Genomic DNA, 26635 nt, shown 5'->3' on the forward strand with positions numbered 1-26635 from the left:
GAAATTTAATCTCCTTTTTATAGTTATAACATATATATAATTTACAATTTATTTTTGTTAATGTTTTCTTGAGAAAGGGGTTGTTTCTCTTTTTGCAACCAACTTTGTTTAAAGCTTCTCATTTCTTTATACAGCATCTCATATAGTAGAGAGATCACGTTTCTTCTAAAACAATATAAACTAAGTAAGTATATTTAATAAAAAATAAAATTTCAACCATCTAAATATATACAATATAAACAACACAAGTGGAAACATAAATAGGATAAATAAATTCATAAACACAAGTTATAATCAAAGTGATGTGGAAAAAAAAAAATAAAAATAAAAACAAGAAGTAGTTTGAAAACAACATGTACTGTGATAATAATACGATATATAATTAATTAACAAATGATGAATAATGAGTGATAACATATTAACAACAGATTAACAACAGATTAACAACAGATAAGATTATGAATTCCGGAACTGAAATACAACACTCAAATGAACTCTCTTTTGCGTTATAATATCAAATCAAGTCAATGTTAAAATACAAATTAAATAGAACAGAAAACAATAAGAAAAAAAAATATATTATACCCTTTATATTAACAAAAAAGAAAATAGAACTCAATGTAACAAAATTTGTAATAGTAAATGTAATAGTAGTATTAGTAGTATTAGTAGTGTAGTAGTAGTAGTAGTAGTAGTAATAATAATAATAATAGTGGTAGTGGTTGAAGTGGTCGTAATCGTTTGTAGAATGGATTTGCTATTGGTATTATGCATGACGAAAATAAATGCTGTAATATAAAGAAAAACAAAAATATTAATAGAAAAAAAAAGTACAAATCATGAAAAAAAAAGTATGATTCACTTTTTTTTCTTTTCATTTATTATTTCATAGTTATATCCAGTGTGATATCATGTCATCTAATCCTTTTTAACTTCACCTTGTTGCTCTTCGATTTCTTCAACTTTTGGTTGGTTATCATCATCAACATCAATTTCGGCAGCACGTCCTTGGTGAGTATCTTCTTCTTCGTCATCTTCTACTTCTTCAACATCATCATCAGCAGCATTTGGATCAGCGACACCAAAATGTGCCAATAAAGATTGAGCAGAAGAGGTGTCCAAATATATCACACCATTTTCATTGGTTATAGCATTTGAAGCCAACAATTTCTGTAAGGAGATGGCTCCGCCATTCAAAGCTGATTCTTCTTCTCCATCTACTTTGTCTTCGTCATCATCATCATACCCACTTCTACCAAAGATGGAGTTTCCATTGGCAGAAGCACCAGCTCCACCAAATGCACCACCAGCTCCAGCATTACTTCTTTGACTGGATTGACCTTGTTGACCAATATCATAATATTCACCATACATTTCTTTATATATGTCATTATAAGGGGCGGAAATTGGACCATATTTAGAAGTTTCGTCTTTATTTTTTTCCTTTTCGGCAATTTCGATTCTGGAAATAATCTTTTCATACCATTGGTCTAAAGTCTCATTCTTGGTGTGGTCTAATAATGCAACAATGACAATAGACATGTTATCACAACCAATACCAGAACCATCAGAAGTTGGGGCACAACATAAATCCATAATTTCTTCGGATATAGTAGTCAAAGTCTTCTTTTCATAAATCCCTCTTCTAACACATTCAACACATTTTTGAGAAGTCAAACAATCCCAGATACCATCACAAGCCAAGACAACAAATTCATCAGTTTCGAAATCAATTTCATGTTGTATCACATCAGGATAACAAGTGACAATTTGTTCTTCAGCTGGTAAATCGACATTCTTTTTAAAATCAAAATCACCGATACCACGAGATAAGGCCAAGTTACCATTAACTCTACCCATATCAACGTAACCACCGGCAGCACAGATACGCGCCTTTTCACCTTCGTTTGAAGGTTTATGATCAAAAGATAAAGCTTTAGCATAACCATTAGTAGACATTATAGTTCTAGAATCACCAGCATTACCACAAACAATTAAATCTTTGGTAATAATGGCAGAAGTGGCAGCACAACCACTATCATCATCTCTCATGTAAAAATCATTCAAGATAGCTTGATCACAAGCCAAGAAACCTTGTTTCAATGCATTGATATAATCCTTCTTGTTGAATTCAGCAGTTGATTTAACCAATTGATGTAATTTTTCACCTGTGAAAATGGCAGCTTTTTCACCACCATGACCATCATAAACCCCAAAGAATGCAATATGGTCCTTGGAGTTATCAGTAGTTTCATCATCCATTTGCGTGTCATTATCAGCATCTTTAACATCTTGAGAATTATCCTTTTGAGTAGATTCAGTAGATTTAGATTCTTTTGATTTTTCATCTTCTTCGTCATCTTTTTTAACCGGTAAGTTGTACAAATTCAAAATGGTAGCATGAGAATCTTCCATATTGATTCTCCAACCTTGCATACAGGATAACCCATAAGCCAAGTATTTATCTTTACCTTCTTCAGAATGTTTTTCAACAACTGGCTGTGAAAGTATTTGTCCCATATCTTATTTTTTAAATGATATTTATATGTATGTTTTATGTATTGATTTTTATTCAATAGTGTGGCTTCCCTTTGATTATTTCTTGATTACGATCCAATATTCTTACTATTATGGGAAGGTGATTCAAATCTAAATTAGAAAAAAAAAAATTAATGGCAATACTCTTCAGTGTTAATGAAGAGAAGTTATTAATTGGGTTTGGTTTTTTTTTTCTTCTTTTGTTTTTTTCTGATTCTAATTCTGTAGAATTAATTGATTCTATAGTTGATAATATACACGTGAAGTTAATTCCTTAAATGATAATTATAGGTGTATGTATATATATATAAGCTTTTGTTGTTGGTATTGTATAAGTATGTGTGTGTAATGTGAATGTTATGATGATGAAGAGAGTGGATATGATGGGAATTGAATTAATATTGGTTTTATTGATGATGAGTTTTTTTTTTCTTTTTCTTTTTTTTTTTTCTTCTCAATCTCACTCTGTTCAAAGAACACAAACAACAACAACAACAACAACAACTAAAAAAAAAAGAAATACAGTAAGCGTGAGCAAATGTGTGTCTGTGTGTGTATGTCAGAAATTATTTGTTGCCCTTAACTTAGGTTAATTGTTATTGCCTCTGTTTTCTTCTATTTAATAGGATCAATTGTTAGAGATTTATTATTGTAGAGAAACTTAAAGCAGAACCTTTCTTTACAATTCCACGTGATCAGTAATAGACTAGGGTAGGGGAAGAAAAAACAAAAAGGGTCACGAGCCAATTTAAAACAAGTTAATTAATTTTGCCATCGAAATGCATTAAATTAAATTTTTGAAAACCCAAATTATGTATTTCTCTACACGCACACACACACATATTCAAACAATCTGCAATGAATAACTTATTGACAACAAGAACACGAACAATTAAGCACACAGAGAATAGACAAAGTGTCATTTCTTTTTTTTTTTTCGTCCGTCCGTTCGTTCGTTGGTTCGTTCGCTCGCCCCGTCCGTTTTATCATTCTTCTTCACTTTGCAATTTATAAAATTTCTTTTTTTTCAGTTTCTATTGTTTTGTCTTCTCTTACAGTAAAGGGGAAACAAAGTGAAAAATAAAAATTAATCTTTTGACTTCGTTCAGTCACGTGATCACATAACTATCAACACTTTAATGTTTTTTTTTACAACCAATATCTATGTAAACATCCTCTTGTTGCAAATAAACTAATAAAGAAACATAACATTAAAAAAATTTTGTATAACATATTCAGTGTATATAACTTCTATATAGATATATGTATGTAGGTGTGTTTTAGAATTGATTCAACTATCTATCTATCTTTTTACTCTTTCATTTTTATTTTTACTTTATTTTTTTTGGTAAACTCTATTTGGGTCCCCAGATTCCATTCCCATTATCAAAAACATTATTGGTGCTAGTATTGTTATTTGTACCACTTGAAGTTCCACCTAATCCTAAACTATTCAATTTAGATGAAAGACTAGCATTACCAAAGTCATCGACTCCTCCTGATCCACCAGCACTTGGTAAGGTTTGTGATAATGATGTAAAACTAGAAGTTAAATGACTATGTTGTCCAAAGGGCTGAAATCTTGAATTGACATCAGAATTCGCAGTTAAAGGTGTTTGTGGTTGTGAATTAAATCCGTTTCCACTATTTCCATAATACTGTTGTCCTTGAGCTTGTAAATGATGTGTAGTTGGTGAATCATGAATTGATGTAGATTGCCCTTGTCCTTGTCCCAGTTGTTGCTGTTGCTGTTGAATAAATGTATTAGTCAATGGAGGAGTTGATCTAACATCAACATATGATCTATTGCTACTAGATCTAAGCAAAGCAGCCGCACTACTGGAATTTAATGTTGGAGTAGAAATTTGGGGTTGAGTGCCATAACCTTGGGGAACAGTAGATGAAGACAATGGTTGTTGAGTAGAAGTGTGTTGGTACAGGTTAAATGCTGGCAAATAAGGTCTACTTTGTTGCTGTTGCTGTTGCTGCTGTTGTTGTGATTGTAATTGTTGTTGCTGTTGTTGGGGCGTTTGAGCTTGTTGCTGGGTAAAGATACCATATTGTTGTCCCAGTTGAGATGATTGAGCTTGTTGTTGTGGTTGCCCTTGTTGTTGACCTTGTCCTTGTTGCTGAGTTGGAGTTGAGGTTTGTTGTCTCAATCTTGGTAAATGTAAAGCGGATTGTGATTGTGATCTCAACAATTCAGGGTGTGTAGGGACAGCAAAACCAGCTAATTGATTAAGGTTCATCATTGAAGAAGAATGAGAAGCTTGGAGTGATGCATTTTGGGACTGTTGTTGATGGAGCAAGTTTACTGGTTGTTGTTGACCTTGTTGCTGTTGTTGATGATGTTGATGCTGGTGTTGAATAGGTATATTTGGTTGTTGAGTAATTGTTTGGGGAATATGTCCAGGTTTTCTTCTAACAATAATCAATCCGTTATCAAATAATTCTAATAAATTCAAATAATTACAAATAATAGATATGATTTTTCTTTGGCTAATGTTTAAATTAACTGGGGAGATGGCCAATTCAAATATAGATTTGGTAATATCATCACGGTACAATACAAATTGTGTGTACAATTCTAAAACTTCAGGATCGTTAAAATTAATTTCCATAGGAGGAATATTAAACAGGGCATTATTAAATGGCAAACTTAAAAATAAACGTTCAGTCGTATGCGATGGTGTGGTGCCAGCAACACTCAAATTTTTCGTGGCAGCAGTAGTTGAAGCTGCAGAAAGTAATGAAGCTAAAGAAGCATTTGAAGCTGAACGATGCTGCTCTTCCAATTGTCCTCTTTTTTCTCTTTTTTCACGTTCAATTCTTTCTCTTTCTTGTAAAGGAAGCATCTTTTTGTATTCAACTCTTAACTTTCTACCGCCAATTTCTCTTCCATTTAACTGGTTAACAACCAATGAAGTTTCATCAGTAGAAGTGAAATTTGCGAATGCTAGGCCACGAAAAACTCCATTATCAAAATGATAGTTAAAAGCATAAGGCAATGGTAAGTTCAATTTGGTCATGACATCCAATAATTGTTCCTTTTTAATAGCAAAAGGAATATTTTTTATGACAATTGCAGTAGGGATTAATTCGTCATCATCAGCTTCATTAATAGTGGAAGTGTTGGCATTGGTACTGGTAGCAGTTGTACTAGGACTGACATTGGTGACATTATTGTTATTGTTATCATTAGCATTACTTGAATTTTTCGTAACATTAGTAGTAGTAGTAGTAGTGGTGATGGTGTTATTATTAATATTAGTTGTTGTATCGACATTATCATTAGCATCATTAATTGAAGTAGAGGTGGAAATAGATGTATTGCCAGGCGCAGGGGGATTTGTTGGACCAATTTCGGCATTATCTTGTTTACTTTCCAACAGATCAAGGGTTTGTTGCTGTTGTTGTTCTATCCAAGGTCCAACATTAGAAGGAGTAGTTGTTGATTGATTTACCCAAGAAGATTGTAAATTTCGATTTGTTGTTAATCTTTGATTGGATAATTTGGGAGTGTTGTTTCCATGGGTATTTGAGTTACTGTTACTATTTGGATTCCCACCTCCATAGTTTGAAGATGAATACCCAGAAGCACTAGACAATGATGATAAAGAAGGACGGCGTTGCATTACGGTATCCATTAGTCTTTATTTTTTTGAATCTCAAGTAATAGTGAATGGGGGAAGGTTGTATTGCCTTTAAGTTGAGTTATTTTTCTTTCACTTTTTTTTTTGTTTGGATTTGTACTAAGAGTTAAAAGGGGAAAAAAAAATGATTGATTGAGTGAAAGAATTGCACTAAATTTTTTTTCTGTCACTCTTTCTCGCTCACGCTCACTCGCTTTCTCGCTCTCTCGTTGGTGTTGTAATAAAGATTTTGTTCTCACACTTTAAATTTATTTAATTGATTATTTTTTTTTTTCAAGTGAGCACTCACACACACATGGATTGGTTGATTATGTAATCAGTCTTTTTTTTTTTTTTTAATGTGGACGTGGATTCTACTTTTTTTTGGTATTGAACAAAGTACACGTACACCATACTGTGTGTTGTTGTCGCGCACAAAAATTTTCCAGCCTTTTTTTCAATAATTGAATGAATGAACTGAAAAAAAAAAACTTGATACGTAAGTGGTTTGTCAAGATTTTCAATTTGAATCAATCTTTTTTTTATTTTTATATTAGAAAATAGATATATCCAACACATCACAATGGTATGTAATAACTAATCATCATCATCATCATCGTCTTTATATGGATTAATTTATTTATAATTATCGTTAGACATATTTACTAACCCTTTCCATGTTTAGTCTTCATCAGCAGTAAATCAAGCCCCAGGTGGATTAAGAAGTGCAGCCAAAAGAAAGGCTACTCAAGACAAGAAAGCTCAAGCTTCAAGTGCCACCCCATTGTCTACTAGATCAGCAGGTGCTGGTGGTTCTTCATCTACCATGATGAAATTGTTCACTGATGAAGCTCAAGGTTTAAGAGTTGATCCTTTGGTTGTCTTGTTTTTAGCTGTTGGTTTTATTTTCTCCGTTATCATTTTACATGTCTTTGCTAAAATTACTGGTAAATTCACTTCATAAGTTTAATCAATATTAATGTTCTTCCATCCTGCCCCCACTCCATTAATCATTAGAGAAAACAAATATGCATGCACAGGTTAATCATTTCCAATCTCAATCAAATAGATTTATTATCTAAAATTTTTTTTCTATTTCAACAACGAGTTATACATAAATGAAAAACAGCTGGTGTTTGTATAATTTCTATCTGTATAATATAACTTTCAAAAAAAAAAATACAAAGAATGAAAATATAAAAAGGAAAATCGCCAATTTCTATTTAGAATTATTTATCTACATGTCCTTTAATAAACTATTTACAACTGTAATTAAACCATCTTTATGAACATAATGTTTGACATCATTATTTCCATCATCATATTCAACTTTCCAATCATATTCATCCTTATGTTTTTCGTATGCGTGTTTCCAGGTATCTTGGTATTTCTTACCTCTTACTTCAATTTCAACCATTGGATAATGTTTTCCTAAAATTATAGATAACGGAATTCCCATTAAATTAGATTGTTTTAATTTCTTACCCATGGATTCATTTCTATCATCAAGTCTATAATCAATCTTACCATGATTTAATAATTTAAACACTTCCTTAGTTCTTTCTTCGTCTTGGCCAATCTCAACAGCAGTGACCTCCCAAGGAGCTATACTTCTTGGCCAATTTAATCCTTTGGAATCACGATTGATTTGGGCAATAGCTGCTATGATTCTACTAATACCAATTCCATAACATCCCATCATAATTGTTTGTTTGTTCATTCCACCTTCTGCAGTTGGAACATCAATATTACAATTCAATGGTTTGGAATATTTATCACCAAGATAAAATGTATGACCTACTTCAATGGCATTTTGAGCTGATATTTCCCCATCTTCACATTGTGCACAAATTTCACCTTCTTCAGCCAATACAATTGGTATATCTGTTAACGTGGTAATTAAAGAACGATTAATGAACCCAATAGGGAAATCAGGAAATCTTGAACGAGAAGTTAATCTTGAATCCATTATTCTAATTACTCGTTTTGATAAATCTTCAGTTTCAAATTCTTTTAAGATTTCATCTTGATTAGTTTCATTTAAATCTAAATCTGGGATTTCATTTTGAATGAATTTTGGTTCAATAATTCTATTACTTGGATAATAAGCACAAATTAAAGTTGATTTATCAGTTGTTATGAAATATTTCACAGAAATTTCGGCAGATTCATCATAATCTTTAGGATAAGATAAAGTTTTTTCAACATTTGAAGTATGATTACATTCATTACATTTAAATACTGTGTCCTCACCCGTTTCATTGATGTAATGCCATTCATGACTTAAACTACCGCCAATATCTCCTGAATCTGCTTGTGCTTTAACATAAGGAATTTTTAAATCTCCAAATATCTTATGATATGCACCAACTACTTTTTCATAAGTGTTCATTGCATTTGATTCATCTAAATCAAAGGAATATGCATCCTTCATTAAAAATTCTTTACCTCTTAATAATCCACCTCTTGGGCGTTTTTCATTTCTAAATTTTGGATTTATTTGATACATTAAAATAGGTAATTGTTTATAACTTTCTAAATTTTTATTAATATAATCAGTTATTTCTTCTTCTGCTGTAGGTACTAATAAATATTCATCACCTTCAAGTTTAAATATCTCGGTAGATTTATCCCATCGTCCAGTTTCTTGCCATAATTTTTTATAACTTATTAAAGATAAACTTAATTCTTCAAATCCAATTTCATCCATTCTTGATCTAATTATTGAACTTATTTTATTTTGGATTAATAATCCTGATTTTGACCAATTAACTAACCCTGATCTTGGATAAGTTATAAATCCAAGTTTAGTTAATAATTCATGGGTTGGTATATCTTTAGAATATTTGAATTTAGATAATTGGTTCCCGTAAAGTTTAGGAACCTTTTTAATATGAAGAAATCGTTTAATTATCATTGATATGGAAATAGTAAGTGAGAGGAAAATCTGGTATCTGTGAATTTACCTTTGCGGGTTATTGAAAATTTTCTATTCGCGCAATAAAAGAAAACAGAAATCAAAAGATTTGATTGAGTTTTACAACAAGATTATTTCATTTTCTAGATAAATACGGAAGAATATGTAATTACATATATATATAAATATATATCAAAGTTAAAAATAATATAAATGAATAAATACTTAATAATAATAGTGATAATAAGATAAAACAAAAACTACCGAATAAATTATGGTGAGTTCAATGTCTAAGGTATTTAGTCAGTAGCTTATTTTTGATTGAATAATTCATTGAATCTCTTAGAGAAATCATTATAAACATCATCACCAAATAATCTCAAATTATCCACAGATTTTTTGAAATGTTCTTTGGCATCATTCAATTTTTGATTTTTATAAGGATCGTTGGCAACATCGTTAGTGATTTTTTCAAAATTGGTCTTAGCATCTTGAACATTCTTAATGGCTCTATCCTTTTCAGTATCATATCTACCATTAACATGCTTCTTGGTATCTTCCCATTGTTTATTCAAATCATTGATAGCTTTACTCCAGTCCTTTTCAGCTTTAGCATAGTATTTGTTGAATTCAGCAGAAGCATAATCAATTTGTTTGTTAACTTCATTGGCAGCTTGGTTGTATTGCTTATTAGCCCAATTGACGGTATCATTTGCAGCTTTTTCAATTTGTTTATCAGCTTCTTCTATTTTTGGGGAAGACCAATTGAAAAATCCATTTTCAGCTTTTTTAGTAGCATCTTTAACGGATTCTTTAGCATTTTCAGCCTTCTTTCTAGCTTCATCTTTTGCCTTTTGAGCATCGGTTTTAGCTCCACCAAACCAACTGTCAAAAATTGAAGTTTCTTTAACTTCAACATTTGGAGACATGGTAGAATATTGAGTAGTGGTAGTTTCAAATTTACCTTCACCTAATTGATTGATAAAATCAATATATTTTTGGATAGCTTTTCTGGCTGAAGTCTTATCGAAATCAGTAGCATTTTCAACAGCACTTTTATAATCTTCAGTGCTTTTCTTAACATCTTTATAAATTGAAGAATCTTTAACTTGTTTGGTAACAGCATCTGATTGTTTAACAACAAAATCCTTGCCTTCTTCAATCTTCTTAGTCAATTTATTATTGATATCATTAGCAGATTGTTCTAAATTTTTGGTTTGATAAGCCAATTCTTCACGTTGTTTTCTTGGTAAGATTGGTTGAACATATTGGTCATAATAGTAAACACCACCAACAAGGGCAGCAGTTCCTAAAAGATATTTTCCAGTAGACATTTTCTTTTTATATAATTAAACGTAGTTACTTTCTTCAATTGAATTGAATTTTAATAAAGAAAGAAAGAAAAACAAAGTGTAATTGAAATTGAAAAAAAAAAAAATTCTTTTCCCTTTTTAAAAATGAATTGAATTTCTTGTTTGATTACTTGCTATTTAATTTAATTTATTCAATAGAGTGGAAAAGGGGAGAAGAAGGACAACTATTTCCTTATAATCTTAAGGTTGCTATAATTGCTCTCTGTGTGTCTGTCTGTGTGCGTAATTGATAAATAATTTTGTCCATGTCCAGCAACCATGTGTATGACGCAATATATTCCCACTCACAATTGTACAAGACAAAACTATTCTTGACTAACATTATTCGTCAATAGTTGTAAAATTGGATCAGATCCCCATATCGTGAGAACTGGTATCACACATATATAAGTAACAATAATGAAAAAGATGGTTCTAGTAGAATGGCAAATTGTAAGACAAAAGAAGTCGTGCAACAACCTCCTCCACTTTTTTTTTTCTGTGGTTAAATTTTTTTTTGTTTCCCCAAAGTTCGATTTAAATTCCAGGCCAATTTTGTGGCATAACGAGCAAGAATTTGAAACGCTCCGGTCATAAGAGCAACAGCAACTATTCATTTTACCGTGTGACTTTAACTTAATTGTGATATAATAAAGGACCTATGGGCGAATACAAATTACGACACCCATCAATCAAATGTGTTTTATAATTATTAGGAGGTAATATATGATGGGTTTTATACAAACCACGTGCAAAAGGTTCCAGATTCGCGACCCCTTTCTCAGTCAAATTTTCCTTAATTTTTCTTCATCTACATAAGTAGGTTAATAGAGTTTCTCTTCGAATGCTCGTATTGTTTGCAAGTACGGTAGTGTAAGTTTAATGAAAATTGCTAGACTTAATATTGTCGTGCAAAACTAACGTTTGCAAACTTTATTCAAAAATTTATACCAATTTTTGAGCAAATTCTTGTTAATTCTGTTTCCATCTAATAAATCATATTTGGAAATTTATTTTGAATTCAGAGTCGAAAACCCCCTATGGATTACTGGTACTGTTGTATATCAAATGCAATACACACGCCGTGTCTTTCTTAAGAAGATACTCATAGCTTACAGTTTTACTTTCCATGCTATCCGATATAAACGTTTGTCAATAAATTGCAACCACCAGCTCTCTACCGAATAGGGCGTTAACTTCAAAATCTGATCTGGTATGATTCGTATAACTGGTCAGCCACTGCTATTGAATACAAAAGCTACATGATATCTGGCTTTGAAATAAACTCGATTGAAGATTCTTGGCTTGTAGTATTTTGTCAGGGCCGTTTTCTTCGTGTGTCTATTGATCTTTAGCGATGGTTATGTACTTCCAAGATAATCAAACTCCTCAGTTTTTTTTTATTAAGTTTAGTAATATATCTGTAAGCATAACCATCTTTGGTGAATTTAGACATGAAATATAAACATTAAAGTTCATGTTGTCTGCAAAATAGAAAAAACAATGAAAAACGGCAGGGAAACGAATGTAACCAGTTTATTAAAGATACTTCGTCGTTTTGTGATCAGTTAGATAATTTCAGAAAAAAAAATCATAATGAAAGTGTATCTGCGAAGAAGATATTCAATTAACTTACTCTGAATAACTCTAATATCGTCTTTATGTGTATAATAATTGCAAAAAAAAAAGAAGAAAAGAATTCCAGCCTCTGTATCTCACCATACAAACCTAAGAACAAAACGAAAAAAAAAAAAATCATATGTACTCAAAAAATAAAACGTGGTATCATCACAATCATATCCACTGGTCAATAATGAAAAGGAATTTATCGACTAACAAGAACATCAATGTCAAATCTGTGGAGAAATTGTGACTCTTTTACTTTCGCATTTGTAATGTATCAACAACCTATTTCACACACCCCTTGTTGCCTCGCCTTAATGGTAGCAGCGCAATCGTCATTCGTTGCAACATCATAACTTTAAATGAAGTAACTATTAGAAATATAGCATCCTTTGCTTCAATTCTCAAGGTTACACTTCTTAAAACCCGCTTTTAATGATTTATATAAAGATGGTTTGGCTAATTGACCTTATTGGAGTTTTCAATTTTTTTTTTTCTAGATCATAAATATTACAATTATTGATAACCCATTTCGTTCCTTTCATTGAATCGTTTACTTTTAACTACAATCTCATCAATATGTTGTTGCTACAACTAGTAATTACATTATTGACCTCTGTTAAAGCTGTGCTTGCAGACGAAATATCGGGTGTTTTTACCAGTTTTGATTCATTAACGTTTTCCCATCCTAGACTTACTTATACTCCACCAAATTTCCCAACATGGACAGCTGTTTTTGGTTGGGATCTTGAAGGTAGCACTGCTCGTCCAGGAGATGTGTTCACCTTGGTTATGCCATGTGTTTTCAAATTCCTTACCAGTACTCCATATGTTGAGTTGACGGCAGATGGTGTCACTTATGCAACTTGTAGATTAAATTCTGGAGAAGAATTTGTTCTGTTTTCAAGTATGGAATGTACTGTTTCTGAAAACTTGACTCCTTCATCAATTGTCTACGGACAAGTTTCTGTTCCACTTACTTTTAATGCTGGTGGATCTGGTTCAGAAACAGATATTGAAGCTTCTACATGTTTTGTTGTTGGAGAAAACACTGTGACCTTTACCGATGGTGATAATAGTCTTTCTATCCAAGTTAATTTTGAAGCAAATCCTGCAGATCCATCTGGATTACTTAGTTCTCAAAGAGTTATTCAATCACTTGCTAAATCATTAGCTTTGGTAATAATTCCAGACTGTCCCAACGGATATGCTTCCGGTACTCTTGGTATTTCTTCTACTGCGGATGGATACCAATTAGATTGTAATTCTATTGAAGCTGGCTTAACTAGTGGATTAAATGCTTGGAACAATCCTATTGATAACATTGACTTCCCACATACTTCACAATGTACTACGAAAGGTTTTAGTATATCATTTCTGAACATACCAGCAGGGTATAGACCATTTATTAATGCGCTTGCAACAGTTCCAAGTACTGAACAATATAGGGTTGCTTATGAGGTTAAATATACTTGTGTTGGTGGATCATATCGTGACGATTCGATGACAAGATTATGGAATCCATACCAAAGAAGTGAAGCTGATCTGTATGGGCAACCAATTGAAATCATCACTAGAACAGTTACAGAAGCAACTACCTACGTTACAACTTTACCATTTGATTCAGCTACCCAAAGAACAAGAACCATTGAAATTGTTAAACAAATGCCTTTAACAACAATAACAGGCTCATATGTGGGTGTGACAACAAGAAGTACAACACTTCCTTTTGTACTTGGAGAAACTGCTACTGTATTGGTGGAATCGCCATACCATATTACTACAACAGTCACAACTTTTTGGGATGAAGAATACACTTCTACTTTGACAGTTATTGATCCATCAGAATCTATTGATACTGTCGTTGTAAATCATCCAGCTAATCCAACTACCACACTTACTAGTCTTTGGGTTGAAACTTATACTACAACTTTGACAGAAACCCATGGAGTAGGTGAAGCCGATTTTGTCATTGTTATGTATCCACCAAATCCAACGTTAACAACCTATGAATTTTGGACAGGATCAGACACTCAAGAGCTCATTTATACGGATATTGCTGGTGGTACTGATACAATGGTTATTAACGTACCTTCAAATCCAACAGAAACTATCACTGAATTTTGGACTGGCATAATTACTTCTGTGGTCACTAATACGAATGGTCCTCAGCAAACAGATACAATTGTTATATTTGTTCCACCTAATCCTACAATTACAACTACTGAATTCTCGTTGGAAGATTTTCATTCTACTGAAACTCAAGAGCTTGGGCCAAATGAAACTGATACTGTTGTAGTTTACGTTCCTCCAAATCCAACTGTTACTACCACTGAATTCTGGCCAGATAGTGTCACCACATCCGTCACGGAAACCAATGGTCCTGATAATACCGACACGGTTGTTGTTTATGTTCCCCACAATCCAACTACTACCAGAACTGAATTCTGGACAGAGGATTATGCAACTAGGGTTACTGAGACACATGGTCCAGACCAAACTGATGTTGTTGTTGCTTACTACCCGTTCAATGAAGTGATGACACGAACTGAGTTTTGGACTGAGGACTATACCAGTACTATCATCGAGAATAATAACCCTGAAGAAACTGACCATGTCATTGTGTATGTTCCACCAAATCCAACTGTTACAACCACTGAATTTTGGGCTGGGTCATTTACCACTACTGCTACCGAAACCAATGGTCCCGTTGACACCGATACTGTTGTGGTCTACTTGCCACCAAATCCAACTACCACTATTACAGAGTTTTGGGCCGAAGACCATGCTACCACTAGTATATTTGCTAACGGCCCTGCTGATACAGACACGGTAATTGCTTACTTCCCATTTAACCCAACTGCAACTTATACTGAATTCTGGACTGAGGATTTTGCTTCTACTGTCACACAATCGGCCGAACCAGAAGGCACAGATACTGTTATTGTGTATGCTCCTGCGAATCCAACCGTGACCACGACCGAGTTTGGCAATGCCGATGGAGATGTTGATGTAACCAGTACTGTCACTTTTACCAATGCTCCTTATGGCACTGATACTGTTGTTGTTTACTACCCACCAAACCCAACTGTCACTGCCACCGAATTTTGGTTGCTGGATTATTACAGTACAGTCACGGAAACGAATGGTCCTGATAGTACAGATTCTGTACTTGTTTACGCACCGCCAAACCCCACCTTTACAACAACCGAGTTCTGGGTTGAAACCTACACCACTTCTGCTGTTGAAACCAATGGACCTGCTGATACCGATACGGTGGTCATATATGTACCATCCAATCCAACATCAACCAGAACTGAATTCTGGACCGAGGACTATGCTACCAGGGTAACTCATACTTATGGGCCAGACACGACCGACGAGGTTGTTGCCTACTATCCATTTAACCAGGTCATTACTAGAACCGAGTTCTGGACTGAGGATTTTACTAGCACGATCACTGAGACCAATGGGCCTGAGGAAACCGATAATGTCGTTATCTACGTTCCACCAAATCCTACGGTCACCACCACTCAGTTCTGGATTGAATCCTACACTACTGAAGCGACCGAGAGAAATGATCCAGATGGTACTGATACTGTGATTGTGTTTGTTCCTCCAAATCCAACTGTTACTACTTCATCATTCTGGAGTGAGGATTATGCAAGTGTGGTTACATACACTAATGATGTTCTTGGTACAGATTCTGTGGTGGCTTATTTTCCTGTGAATCCTACTTTCTTGTTGAACCAGTTCTGGACGGAAGATTACATCAGTACGGAAACACAAACTAATGATCCTGAGGGTACTGACTACCTTGTTGTTTACTACCCACCTAATCCAACTACCACCACAAGTGAATTCTGGACTGGCGACTATGTCAACACTGTGACTGTACAGAATGACCCACAAGAAACCGACACGGTGATTGTTCAGTATCCTGCTAACCCAACTGAGACCACTACTGAGTTTTGGGGTGAAGATTACAGAACCACACTGACTCAGATGAATGATCCTTCGGGTACAGATAATGTCGTCGTCTATGCTCCTGCCAATCCAACTGTTACTATCACTGAATTCTGGCCAGATAGTGTCACCACATCCGTCACGGAAACCAATGGTCCTGATAATACCGACACGGTTGTTGTTTATGTTCCCCACAATCCAACTACTACCAGAACTGAATTCTGGACAGAGGATTATGCAACTAGGGTTACTGAGACACATGGTCCAGACCAAACTGATGTTGTTGTTGCTTACTACCCGTTCAATGAAGTGATGACACGAACTGAGTTTTGGACTGAGGACTATACCAGTACTATCATCGAGAATAATAACCCTGAAGAAACTGACCATGTCATTGTGTATGTTCCACCAAATCCAACTGTTACAACCACTGAATTTTGGGCTGGGTCATTTACCACTACTGCTACCGAAACCAATGGTCCCGTTGACACCGATACTGTTGTGGTCTATTTCCCACAGAATCCAACAACATCTGCTACTGAATTTTGGCTGAGTAATCATAGAGCATCATCAACATATACTGATACTTTTGGAGGTATTAATACTGTCATGGTTTATGTTCCACCAAATCCAACTACCACTTATACAAGTTTCTGGTCTGAAGAATTCTGGTCTACAACTACTATTTCTTCTGTTCCTGATAGTACTGATCTGATTGTTGTTCTAGCTCCTGTCAACCCAACTATTACTGTCATTGAATTTTGGAATGAAGGTCTTGCTACGTCAGTGACTCATACAAATGAGCCAGGTGGTACTGATTCTGTTGTTGTATTTGCGCCAGCAAATCCTACATTGACTTCTACTGAATTTTGGATTGCTCCTGATACTGATACGGTTACTGTTCTGAATTCTCCATTTGAAACGGACTATATTATAGTGTATGCGCCAGAAAACCCAACCGTTACTGCATCAGAGCGTTGGGCAGAAACATTTGGTACAACGATCACACATTCAAATGGTCCATTGGATACTGATACAGTGATGGTTTATATTCCTCCTAATCCAACTTTGTATTTTACGGAATTTTGGGATCAGCCGACTGAAGGAACAATCACTTACTCCAACGATCCTTATGAGACAGATTCCGTGGTTGTTTATGCTCCATATAATGAAGTTACATATAAGACAATATTTTGGACAGAAGATCATACTGGTACTACTTATTATTCGGATGAACCATTTGGAACTGATACCATAGTTGTATATGCACCACCAAATCCAACTGTAACTAGAACACAGTTTTGGGTAGAAAACTATGCAACTACAGCAACTGAATTTAACGCACCATTTGAAGATGATTATGTGGTTGCTTACTTCCCTGCAAATCCTACAACTACAACTACTGCTATCTGGCAGGGAGATTTTATTACGACAGTTACACATACAAATGAGCCTGGTACATCAGATTCAGTTGTCATTTATCATCCACCTAACCCAACTGTTACAACAACCGATTTCTGGATTGAATCCTACACAACTGAGGTTATTCAAACAAATGATGCTGGTGGTACAGACACTGTTATTGTGTATTATCCGCGTAATCCAACATCAACCACTACTATTTTTTGGGGTGAAGAATATGCGACTAGAATTACAGAAACTAATAAACCAGGAGAGACCGACTATGTAATTCAGCATTATCCTTTCAATGCCGCCATTACTAGAACTGAATTCTGGACAGAAGAATATACAACAACATCAACCATAAGTAATGATCCTGAAGAAACTGATGATGTTATTATCTATGTCCCAGCTAATCCAACTGTTACAATTACTAGCTTTTGGATTGAATCATTTGCTACTACTATTATTGAAAGCCATGGTCCAGAGGAAACAGATGTCATTGTGGTTTATATCCCTCCAAATCCAACGGTTACAACAACTGTATTCTGGGATGAAGCATACGAAAGCCTGTCCACGTATATCAATCTGCAAGAGGGTGTTGATACTGTTTATGTATATCTTCAAAATAACCCAACACAGACTATTTTAGAATTCTGGACAGGGACTTATACAGCCACGAGTACACAAACTAATGGGCCACATGGAACAGATAATGTTGTTATACTTTGTCCACCTAATCCAACTGTAATCATTATAGAGGACTGGCTTGAAGATTTTGTAAGTGGTACAACTCATTTTGCAGATCCCGGTCAAACAGATACAGTTATCGTCTATAAACCTCCTGTTTCGGTATACTCTACCACTGAGTTCTGGCTGGAGGATTACACCTCAACTATTTCAAGAACGAGAACTTTAAGTGACGTACCTGGTTATATTGTTGATGAAGTTGTTTATGTGAATCCAAACCCTACCATTACCGAAAACGAATTCTGGTTGGATAGTTCTGTTGCTACTATTACACATACAAATGGTCCTAATGGAATAGATACTGTTGTTGTCTATTATCCTTACAATCCAACTACTACAACTACCGAATACTGGATTGGTACATTCACTACTACGGTCACAGAAACATATGGTCCTAATGAGACAGATGTGGAGATTATTTACGTTCCAGAAATTACAATATCATCACCATCATCATCGTCATCATTGTCGTCAAATGACAACTGTTTAGACAGTGATAATTCTGGTGAACTGGGTTGTTATCATCCATCTAATGAAATTTCTACTAGAACTGTTTTTTGGACTGAAGAATTTACTAGTACCATAACTCAGGGTGAAAATATCATGGTGTATGTTCCTCCAAATCCAACAACAACAACGACGGAGTTTTGGATTGAAAGTTTTACTACCGTTGTTACTGCAACTAATTCACCTGGTGGTGTTGACCAAGAAGTAGTTTATTTTCCACATAACCCTACAATTACAACATCGGAACAGTGGTCAGAAGCGTACTGGAGTACTACTACAAGAACCTTCCCACCTGGTAATACAGATTATGTTGCTGAGCTTGGTCCTGGCAACGAGAGAGTTACAGTCACTGAGTTTTGGGTTGAGGATTTCACAACTACTGTGGTGCATACTGATCAACCACGTGGTACAGATCTGGTTTATGTATATGTTCCTCCAAATCCTACTGTTACTACTACTGAATTTTGGTTTGAAGATTATGACACTACTGTTACTCATTCACATGATGCTGGTGCTACTGATACTGTCATTGTTTATGCTGCTCCGATTCCAACTGTTACCAGTACTGTGTTTTGGTCAGAGACTTATTACAGTACCTCCACTTCTACAAGTACCATTCAAGATAACGAGGAAATAATACTATATGCTGTTTTATATGCCCCTGCAAATCCAACTGTGTCAACTACAGAATTTTGGGTTGAACCTCATACAACATCAGCTGTTGAAACGCAACCACCTGGTGGCACAGATACAGTTGTCATTTACCTCCCATATAATCCTGTTGTTACTACTACCCTGTTCTGGACTGAAACATATGCTACAAGAGTTACTGAATCAAATGAGCGAGGCAGTACTGATGTTGTTATTCAATACTATCCTAGGGGGCAAGTTGTTACCAGAACCGAATTCTGGACAGAAGATCATAGAACTACAGTAACAGAAGCCGATCCTTCAGATGATTCTGCGAACATTGTTGTTATTTATGTTCCACCTAATCCAACAATTTCTACTACAAAGTTTTGGATTGAATCATTCAGTTCGGTGTTCACTGAAACCAACGGGCCAGATGGTACTGATACTGTTGTTGAATATGTACCTGCAAATCCTACAATAACTGAATATGAAACTTGGTTGGAAGATATTGCCACCACTGTTATAGAAAGTAATAATCCAGGTGCTACTGATAGAGTTGTTGTGTATATGCCACCGAATCCTACCATCACGACAACGGAATTTTGGGGTCAAGTATATTTCACCACAGAAACTTACAAGAATAGTGCAAATAGTGTTGATACTGTTGTGATTTATGCTCCTGTCAATCCAACAGTTACGTTGACAGAGTTTTGGGTTGAAGATTTTACAACTTCGATCACGTATACAAATCAACCAGCGCATAGTGATACTGTTATAATCTACGTTCCCCCAAACCCAACTGTTACAGTCACTGAAGAATGGGTTGGGACTTACGGTAGTGTCGTTACGCAACTGGAATTACCTGGAGGAACGGATACAGTAATTGAATTTGTACCAGAAAGTCCAGTTAGCTTTGAATATCCTTCTGAAATTTGGTTTGCTTCTAGTGAAGATATAAGTAGTGCCTCGGATGGTTTTGTTGTTTCTGGTATTGATGAAACTAGTGGTAGTGAATCAAGTTTGCCATCAGAACAGATTGATCCATCAGGAGAGGGTTCTATGTCTCAGAGTGTAACAACGAACTCTCAATTTGATATTACTATGATTACCGATGCAAGTGAAAGTACTGAATATGCACAGACAATTGATGACGAGTCATTTGTTCTATCATTAATAACAACATTAGATTCCGAGAGTCATCTGGCGTTTGACACGAATACAGATGGAGTTGATTCTACTGGAAGCAATGGTCAATGGTCAGAGCTGATTTGGCGTGGTTATAATACTTCATCTGTTTTGTCCCAAACAACCTCACTGGAAATATCATCTGTTCCAAGCACTAATGGTTTCCAATCGACTCAAAATCCTACTCCTGTTACAATTAAACTGTCTTTGGATGTTCCATCTTCGCTGCTTTATTCCGTTGAACAATCTATTGAAACGAATTTTTCCGATACTGGTGCCACTACAATTCCTAATCAAGTGGGAGAATCAGTTACGGAACAACCAACTACTGACACAGCTGAAGCAGAGCTGTCAACGACAAGTCCATACCAGGTAGAACAATCAATTAGTGAGAAAGATCAAGTGCAACAAACAAGTACAACACCAGGTCAAGTAGAGCAATCAACTATCTATTCAGCTGAAACTGGTCAATCAACTATAATTACAAACCAAGTAGACCAATCAACTACAATTCCAGATCAAATAGAGCCATCAACTACGGTTCCAGATCAAGTGATACAATCAACTAAAGATTCTTCTGAAGTTCCTGTTGTTCCTAGTTCTTTCAGTCCCTCGGTTATAGATGATTCGATGACGGTGATAGAAAGTCCGCAAGGTTCTTCATCGGTCCCTATTTCCCAAGATATAGTGTATCCAACAACTGTTATCACAGGTGGCTCAATCATGACTGATGGTGATACACGGATTCCTGAAACTGTTGATGGAGAGTATCTGTCTCTTATAGGTGAACCATCAGATGGTTATAGTCAATTACAAATTACCCCTGCTGGTTCCAGTCCTCCTCCAATAACTCTTGGTAATGGTGATACGACTTTGGTATCTCACTATGTTCCTCAAGTCTCAACACCAGATATTGTGATAACCTATGAAGGATCGGGTTCACATACAAAATTCTCCAATTGGCTTATTATTTTGTGTTCGCTAATTATATTGGTTTCTTAAAATGGAATATTTTGTTGTTTAAGTTTAATTTTTATGTTTTCATTTCTTGATATTTTATTTTTTTTTTCCATATCTTTGTTGTTTCGTGAATATTTTTCTATAAGTGATATTTTATTTGTTTAATTTGAATAAATTTATTTTCGTATTATTATGATTTTATTATCTCTGATTAAATGTAAAATTAATGGATGAAAAGTTCATAATCACTTCGATAAGGTATGAAGATAAGAAATATGCTACCATGTGTAATGGTTATCTAGGGATTTACACTTTAAATCTGTATTACATTTTACTTTAGTGCAAAATATAATCTCATTACGGAACTGCAACCCCGAAATCTATAGAAGCAATGAAAATCTGTTACCATGAGTTTAAAGTAATTGCAGATTATCATCGTTTATTTAATTTACAGCGAAATAATTCACTCATCCCTTGTTTTTTTTATTCATTTTGTCTCTCCATTTATTTTTTCTGGTTATTGCATTTAGTTTGTGCAGAATTCCAGGTTTTGGATTGGCCACAAGGCAAAACGACCAACTTGAAAAGCGCTGTTCAAGAGGCATTCTGTCAAAACGATAAAGGTGGTCGTTAAAAAAAAAGGACATTATAATTGAATTAAAGTATTTTAGGGGGTATGGATTATTCTTAACCTGGTGATTGAAATTACTTTTTTTTTAAAACAAATAATCAGAGAACCAAACCAACAATGTAACCCAAGAAAAAGATTATGATCCCACGGTGACTATGGTTTATTTGACATTTCTTTTTTCCTCATAGAGATGAGGTAGAGAAAAATAAAAATAAATTGTAACGCGATAATTCATTCATATCAACATGGATTTTATCGGGGAAGGCATGTAAAGGAATATCTCCCCCTCCCACCTAAAAGACACGAAACACGCAGAAATTGATGCTTTAATGATTGCCTTCACTTCTACATGCAAGGACTCGTTTGGGTAGTTGAATCTGGAGTAACAAGTACTTATTGATTTTCGAGCCATCTCTCCAACGTTTCTGAATGGATGATTCAAAGTCAGGAGCCTGCCAGTTTAAATTTAAACTCCGGGCACAATACATTACCATTACCATTAAGGAGAAGCACGGAGTACTTAAAAGTGCAAAATAGGATATTTTCGGAAACCATGCATTTACGCCTCTGTTGCAATTGGGTATTATTGGCTAATTTTCATGTCATTTCGGAAAATCTTTACATCTGGTGACTCAACTTTTCGCAATTTTGTTTCTTTAATTTCTTTTTATTTTTTTTTTTTCCTCTGTGTGTTTGCTGCACGGTGTCGTTGCGAGATTTTCCGTGGTAATCGAATGATTCGCAAGTATATGTCCATTGGCATTAATGGTACGAAGATAGCTGCATCATATAAATAGTTCAAAAAATCCTCTATAAGAAATTACAAATGATCCTTCCTTTCTCTTATCTATCATCCATTCATCAAATAAATTCATATATTCACTAAATCTTATTTAATAACAAATCAGAGCAATGTTGTTTCAAGCCATTCCAAAGTCTTTTGCTTCTGCCACTGTCACTACTGCCGTTCGTCGATTGTCAACCAGTCCAGTTAACAGCCCAGAAGCCTACAAAGTATTGGCTAGTGTAGTCTTTTACAGTTTGGCTACTGTTGGTGTCGCCAGTTTGGCTGAAAAGAACAACAAGGGTTATTTATTTAAACAATTGGGTAACTGGTAATTTTGCATATTCGGTATTTACATCTTATTTTTATTTCTACATTCACTAGTTTAGTTTCATTTGGGTCTTTTTTTTTATTATTATTGAATATTATGTTAATTAATTAAATGTTATACTTAATTTGATTATTATTATCATTTATATTCCTATGGTGCTTTTTTTTATTGTTTTATCAAGTTGATTATATAGAATCTTATAAAGCTTTTAATAAATATATTTTGTTTAATTTTATACGTTTTTCTTGGTGTACTTTTTCTTTTCTATGTAAATCTATCTAAATAACCTGTTTTAGACCCTGTCCTGGAACTCTTCTCCAGTATCTTTGGGTACTTCCAAATAACAATTCTCTACTTAAAGTCCATACAGTTAATAGTATATCTTTTCTTGGTAAAAATTCAGGAAATACCACAGTAATCGAATTCTTATCACCATTTGCTTTCGTCAAAACACACAAGTAAAAGATTACTTGACCGTATTCGTGAAATCCTTCATGTATAACTAAATCAATCATATTTTCTATTGGAATAAATGAATCATAGGATTGAAATTTCCATAATTTCTTTGAATTGAGCTGGATCCCAATTCCTTTCATAACTGTAATTGAATCTTCTGGTGGCTGTAACGAGTAAAATGCCCCTATAAGTGCAATTTGTAAAATGATTGTAAAGTAATTTAACAATTCTAATTCCCCATTTCTAATATTATCTATGTGGTAGGAGATATATGTAACTAAAGAAATAACTACTAATATCAATAAGGAGTATTTGGCAATAATTAGTCTCTTGGATGATTGATGTCTGACTGTAAACTTCAAAAGATTTCGCGATTCTTTAGGTGATAAGTGTAATGGTGGAACTATTTCCAATTTGTAGTTTTTTGGTGATGACATGAGGAGTAACTTCACATATATATCATGGTCACAGCAAATGTATGAATCGTTTTCTTGGACAAACTTATAGAACACTCAAATTGAATGAAAAAAAAAAAAAATTAAAGGTTATTAGTTCAAGTGTTCTAATTTTAAAAATTCTTATTTTTAAAAAAAGTTTGTTAGTCATTGGCACGTGACTTGGGGTAATTTTTGGTTACAAAGAACACGACCCGGGGTTTGAGTCAGAATATACTCCTTCTAGTTCTTCTATTTGACTCTGGTACGCTAACAATGGTAGCAATACATATATTTTCTACATCTTTTATATGTGATACATTCATTCAGCAACTTCTCTTTGTCTCTTCATATCATCAATTGATCCCACAACCATTTCATTCTTTCTCAATTCTTTGACTTTTTCAGCACGTGTCATTGGTTTGGCACCGGTTCTGATTTCAATCTCTCTTCGTCTATTTGCCTCGGCGTCTTCTTTCAATGCCTTTTCTCTTTCTAATACAATAGCATTCATACTTTCCTCGTGCTCAATTCTGACCTTTCGTAACTCTTCATTATAATATTCCAACGATTTAATATCATTCTTAATATTCTTACAATATTCTTGGAAGTCAACAGGAAGTTTTCTTTTCAAAGCCAATTCAACAATTTCTGGGAACTTTCTTTCCTCTAGATTGAACTTCAGCTTAATCTGCTTTCTAGATCTATAAGGAAACAATTGTGATATCAACGAGAAATCTGTACCAAACATACTCAAAGCTTGATAAAACTGATTAAGCTCATCAGGAGTCCACTTATCGGTATGCACACGCTTACTATACGTGGTAGATGTAATAGGGTTAGCAAATGGATTGGAATTTTCAACTGATCTTGTATTGACATCAGCTCTGGGTTTGGCAACTATTGCAGATTCTTCACTAACTCCCAATTTACCATCGGCATTAAACACTAATTTCAAAGATGAGCTTGCTTCTGGAGGATCTTCATCAAACAAGGCGTCTGGTTTACGCTGTGATTCTGAACTAGATACAAAAACCTCTCCATTTTGTCTTCTCGCTTCTTCGTTTTTCTTCACAGCTTCCTCTAGTGATATTCTTTCAGCTCTAGCAAGTTGTCTATCTCTCTTTCTTTGATTTCTTTTTTGTCTCAACTCGTATGTTGCTTCCTTTGCCAACATAAAGTTTGAACTAACTTTCCCGATTTGTATAGTCGGTTTACACAATTCTGCCATAGTCATTTCTTCAAGATCAATATCAACTTCACCGAAAAGTTCAATATCCTCGTCTTTAATTTTGCTTGGAATTTGATGAATATTTGTGATCGTTGTGATTAATCCCTCTGGTTCCTCTGGTACTTCTGGTGTAGTTTTCTCGGCTCCTTCTTCCTTCTTGATAGCACCATCCTCTGTTTTAATTATGGTATCACCTTCTTCCTTTTTCAATCTCACAGCGGAGTTGCCCTTTCGTCTGAACTTTGTCAATTTCTGTGTGACGGGATCAATACCAACAATGAACTCATCACTAACACCCTTCTTATCTGACTTTTTGACCGGGCGCTGTTTCTCCTCTTTCGATTCTGCTCCTTTGTCAACTACCTTTGGAGCATCAGAAATTGAAATATTAATTGGCTTTGCTACCTTTGGTGTTGCAGTAAGTGCAATCTTCTTTGTCGCGCGGTTCTGGGCCAGTGATCTTCTTCTCTTTGTTGGTTTTCCAATTGGGATTCCTATCTTAGCTGGAATATGGTTTGGGTCTGCATTTAGTGAGATGGATGCAGATCTACTTCTTCCACCTGGTGGATTTATGCTAGATAGTCTTCTTCTTTGAGTCACTGATTGTCTTCGAGCTGTATTGGAATCAACTGGTGGTTTGAAATTATTATCGTCGTCTTCGTTATCATCTTCGTCTTCAGAAGAGCTAGCAATGGCATTTTCATTTGGTGCACTTTTATCTTTAGGATCAATATCAGTATCATTTTTAATTGGTTTTTGGGGAGATGCCGTTGATAAAGTCATTCTAAAGCTTGGTTGTTCTTGTACTTGAGTACTGGCCGGTGAAGCAAGTTGCATGTTACTTTCTTTTATAGAGTTATCTATATCTTTTTCTTGTGATTTGCTTGTATTCTTCTCATCGTCTTGTTCTTTGTTGGTGATCTGTGTAGCTGGTGGTGTTGCAGGTTGATTTGGTTTTGGAGTTTGAGATTGCCTTTGCGAAGGACCTGGTGTTGGAGTTTGTTTCTTTCTGACAATCTTTTTAATTTTTGGAGCAAACAGTGTTCCACCTTTTTTAACTAAACTACTCATGTTAATTATATGGTTGTGTTATGGAGCAACTTGACAAAAAAGATAAAGATAAACAAGGTTTGAATTTTTTTTTTTTTTTTCTGTTTTTTGTTTTTTGTTTCTTGTTAGCGTGAAAGTAAATTCATCTTTCTCTGCTTTATTGGGAAAGCTCTCTTTTGATACAGTATAATTTTTCTTTTTTTTTCACTGTTCTGTACTTCATTACCATAACCTCATCGCTTGCAGCACACATT

The 26635-nt window shown here is 34.6% G+C and overlaps 7 protein-coding genes across 7 annotated transcripts; 1 reads left to right on the forward strand and 6 right to left on the reverse strand. All coding sequences in view use genetic code 12, as the record gives it.

Annotated features, from left to right (window-relative positions):
• Window positions 1-918: 918 nt before the first annotated feature.
• On the reverse strand, window positions 919-2520 carry PTC2 (type 2C protein phosphatase; the record flags this gene model as incomplete). Its single annotated transcript, XM_002546109.1, has 1 exon — window positions 919-2520. One exon carries the CDS (start codon window positions 2518-2520, stop codon window positions 919-921), a length of 1602 nt encoding a protein of 533 aa, XP_002546155.1.
• Window positions 2521-3893: 1373 nt separating this feature from the next.
• Window positions 3894-6185, reverse strand: PIN4 (Pin4p; the record flags this gene model as incomplete). The annotated part of the gene is made up of 1 exon (XM_002546110.1): window positions 3894-6185. One exon carries the CDS (start codon window positions 6183-6185, stop codon window positions 3894-3896), a length of 2292 nt encoding a protein of 763 aa, XP_002546156.1.
• Window positions 6186-7407: 1222 nt separating this feature from the next.
• On the reverse strand, window positions 7408-9087 carry PRS (putative proline--tRNA ligase; the record flags this gene model as incomplete). Its single annotated transcript, XM_002546111.1, has 1 exon — window positions 7408-9087. The coding sequence occupies one exon, from the start codon at window positions 9085-9087 to the stop codon at window positions 7408-7410; it is 1680 nt and encodes a 559-aa protein (XP_002546157.1).
• A 311-nt stretch (window positions 9088-9398) lies between these two features.
• On the reverse strand, window positions 9399-10421 carry CSP37 (Csp37p; the record flags this gene model as incomplete). The annotated part of the gene is made up of 1 exon (XM_002546112.1): window positions 9399-10421. The coding sequence occupies one exon, from the start codon at window positions 10419-10421 to the stop codon at window positions 9399-9401; it is 1023 nt and encodes a 340-aa protein (XP_002546158.1).
• A 2220-nt stretch (window positions 10422-12641) lies between these two features.
• CTRG_00941 (uncharacterized protein) lies at window positions 12642-21506 on the forward strand (the record flags this gene model as incomplete). The annotated part of the gene is made up of 1 exon (XM_002546113.1): window positions 12642-21506. The coding sequence occupies one exon, from the start codon at window positions 12642-12644 to the stop codon at window positions 21504-21506; it is 8865 nt and encodes a 2954-aa protein (XP_002546159.1).
• Window positions 21507-23488: 1982 nt separating this feature from the next.
• On the reverse strand, window positions 23489-24103 carry CTRG_00942 (phosphatidylinositol N-acetylglucosaminyltransferase; the record flags this gene model as incomplete). The annotated part of the gene is made up of 1 exon (XM_002546114.1): window positions 23489-24103. The coding sequence occupies one exon, from the start codon at window positions 24101-24103 to the stop codon at window positions 23489-23491; it is 615 nt and encodes a 204-aa protein (XP_002546160.1).
• A 319-nt stretch (window positions 24104-24422) lies between these two features.
• On the reverse strand, window positions 24423-26402 carry CTRG_00943 (transcription factor TFIIIB subunit; the record flags this gene model as incomplete). The annotated part of the gene is made up of 1 exon (XM_002546115.1): window positions 24423-26402. The coding sequence occupies one exon, from the start codon at window positions 26400-26402 to the stop codon at window positions 24423-24425; it is 1980 nt and encodes a 659-aa protein (XP_002546161.1).
• Between the last annotated feature and the right edge of the window lie 233 nt (window positions 26403-26635).

This window comes from Candida tropicalis (assembly GCF_000006335.3).
Source record: "Candida tropicalis MYA-3404 genomic scaffold supercont3.1, whole genome shotgun sequence".
Taxonomy (NCBI): Eukaryota; Fungi; Ascomycota; class Pichiomycetes; order Serinales; family Debaryomycetaceae; genus Candida; species Candida tropicalis.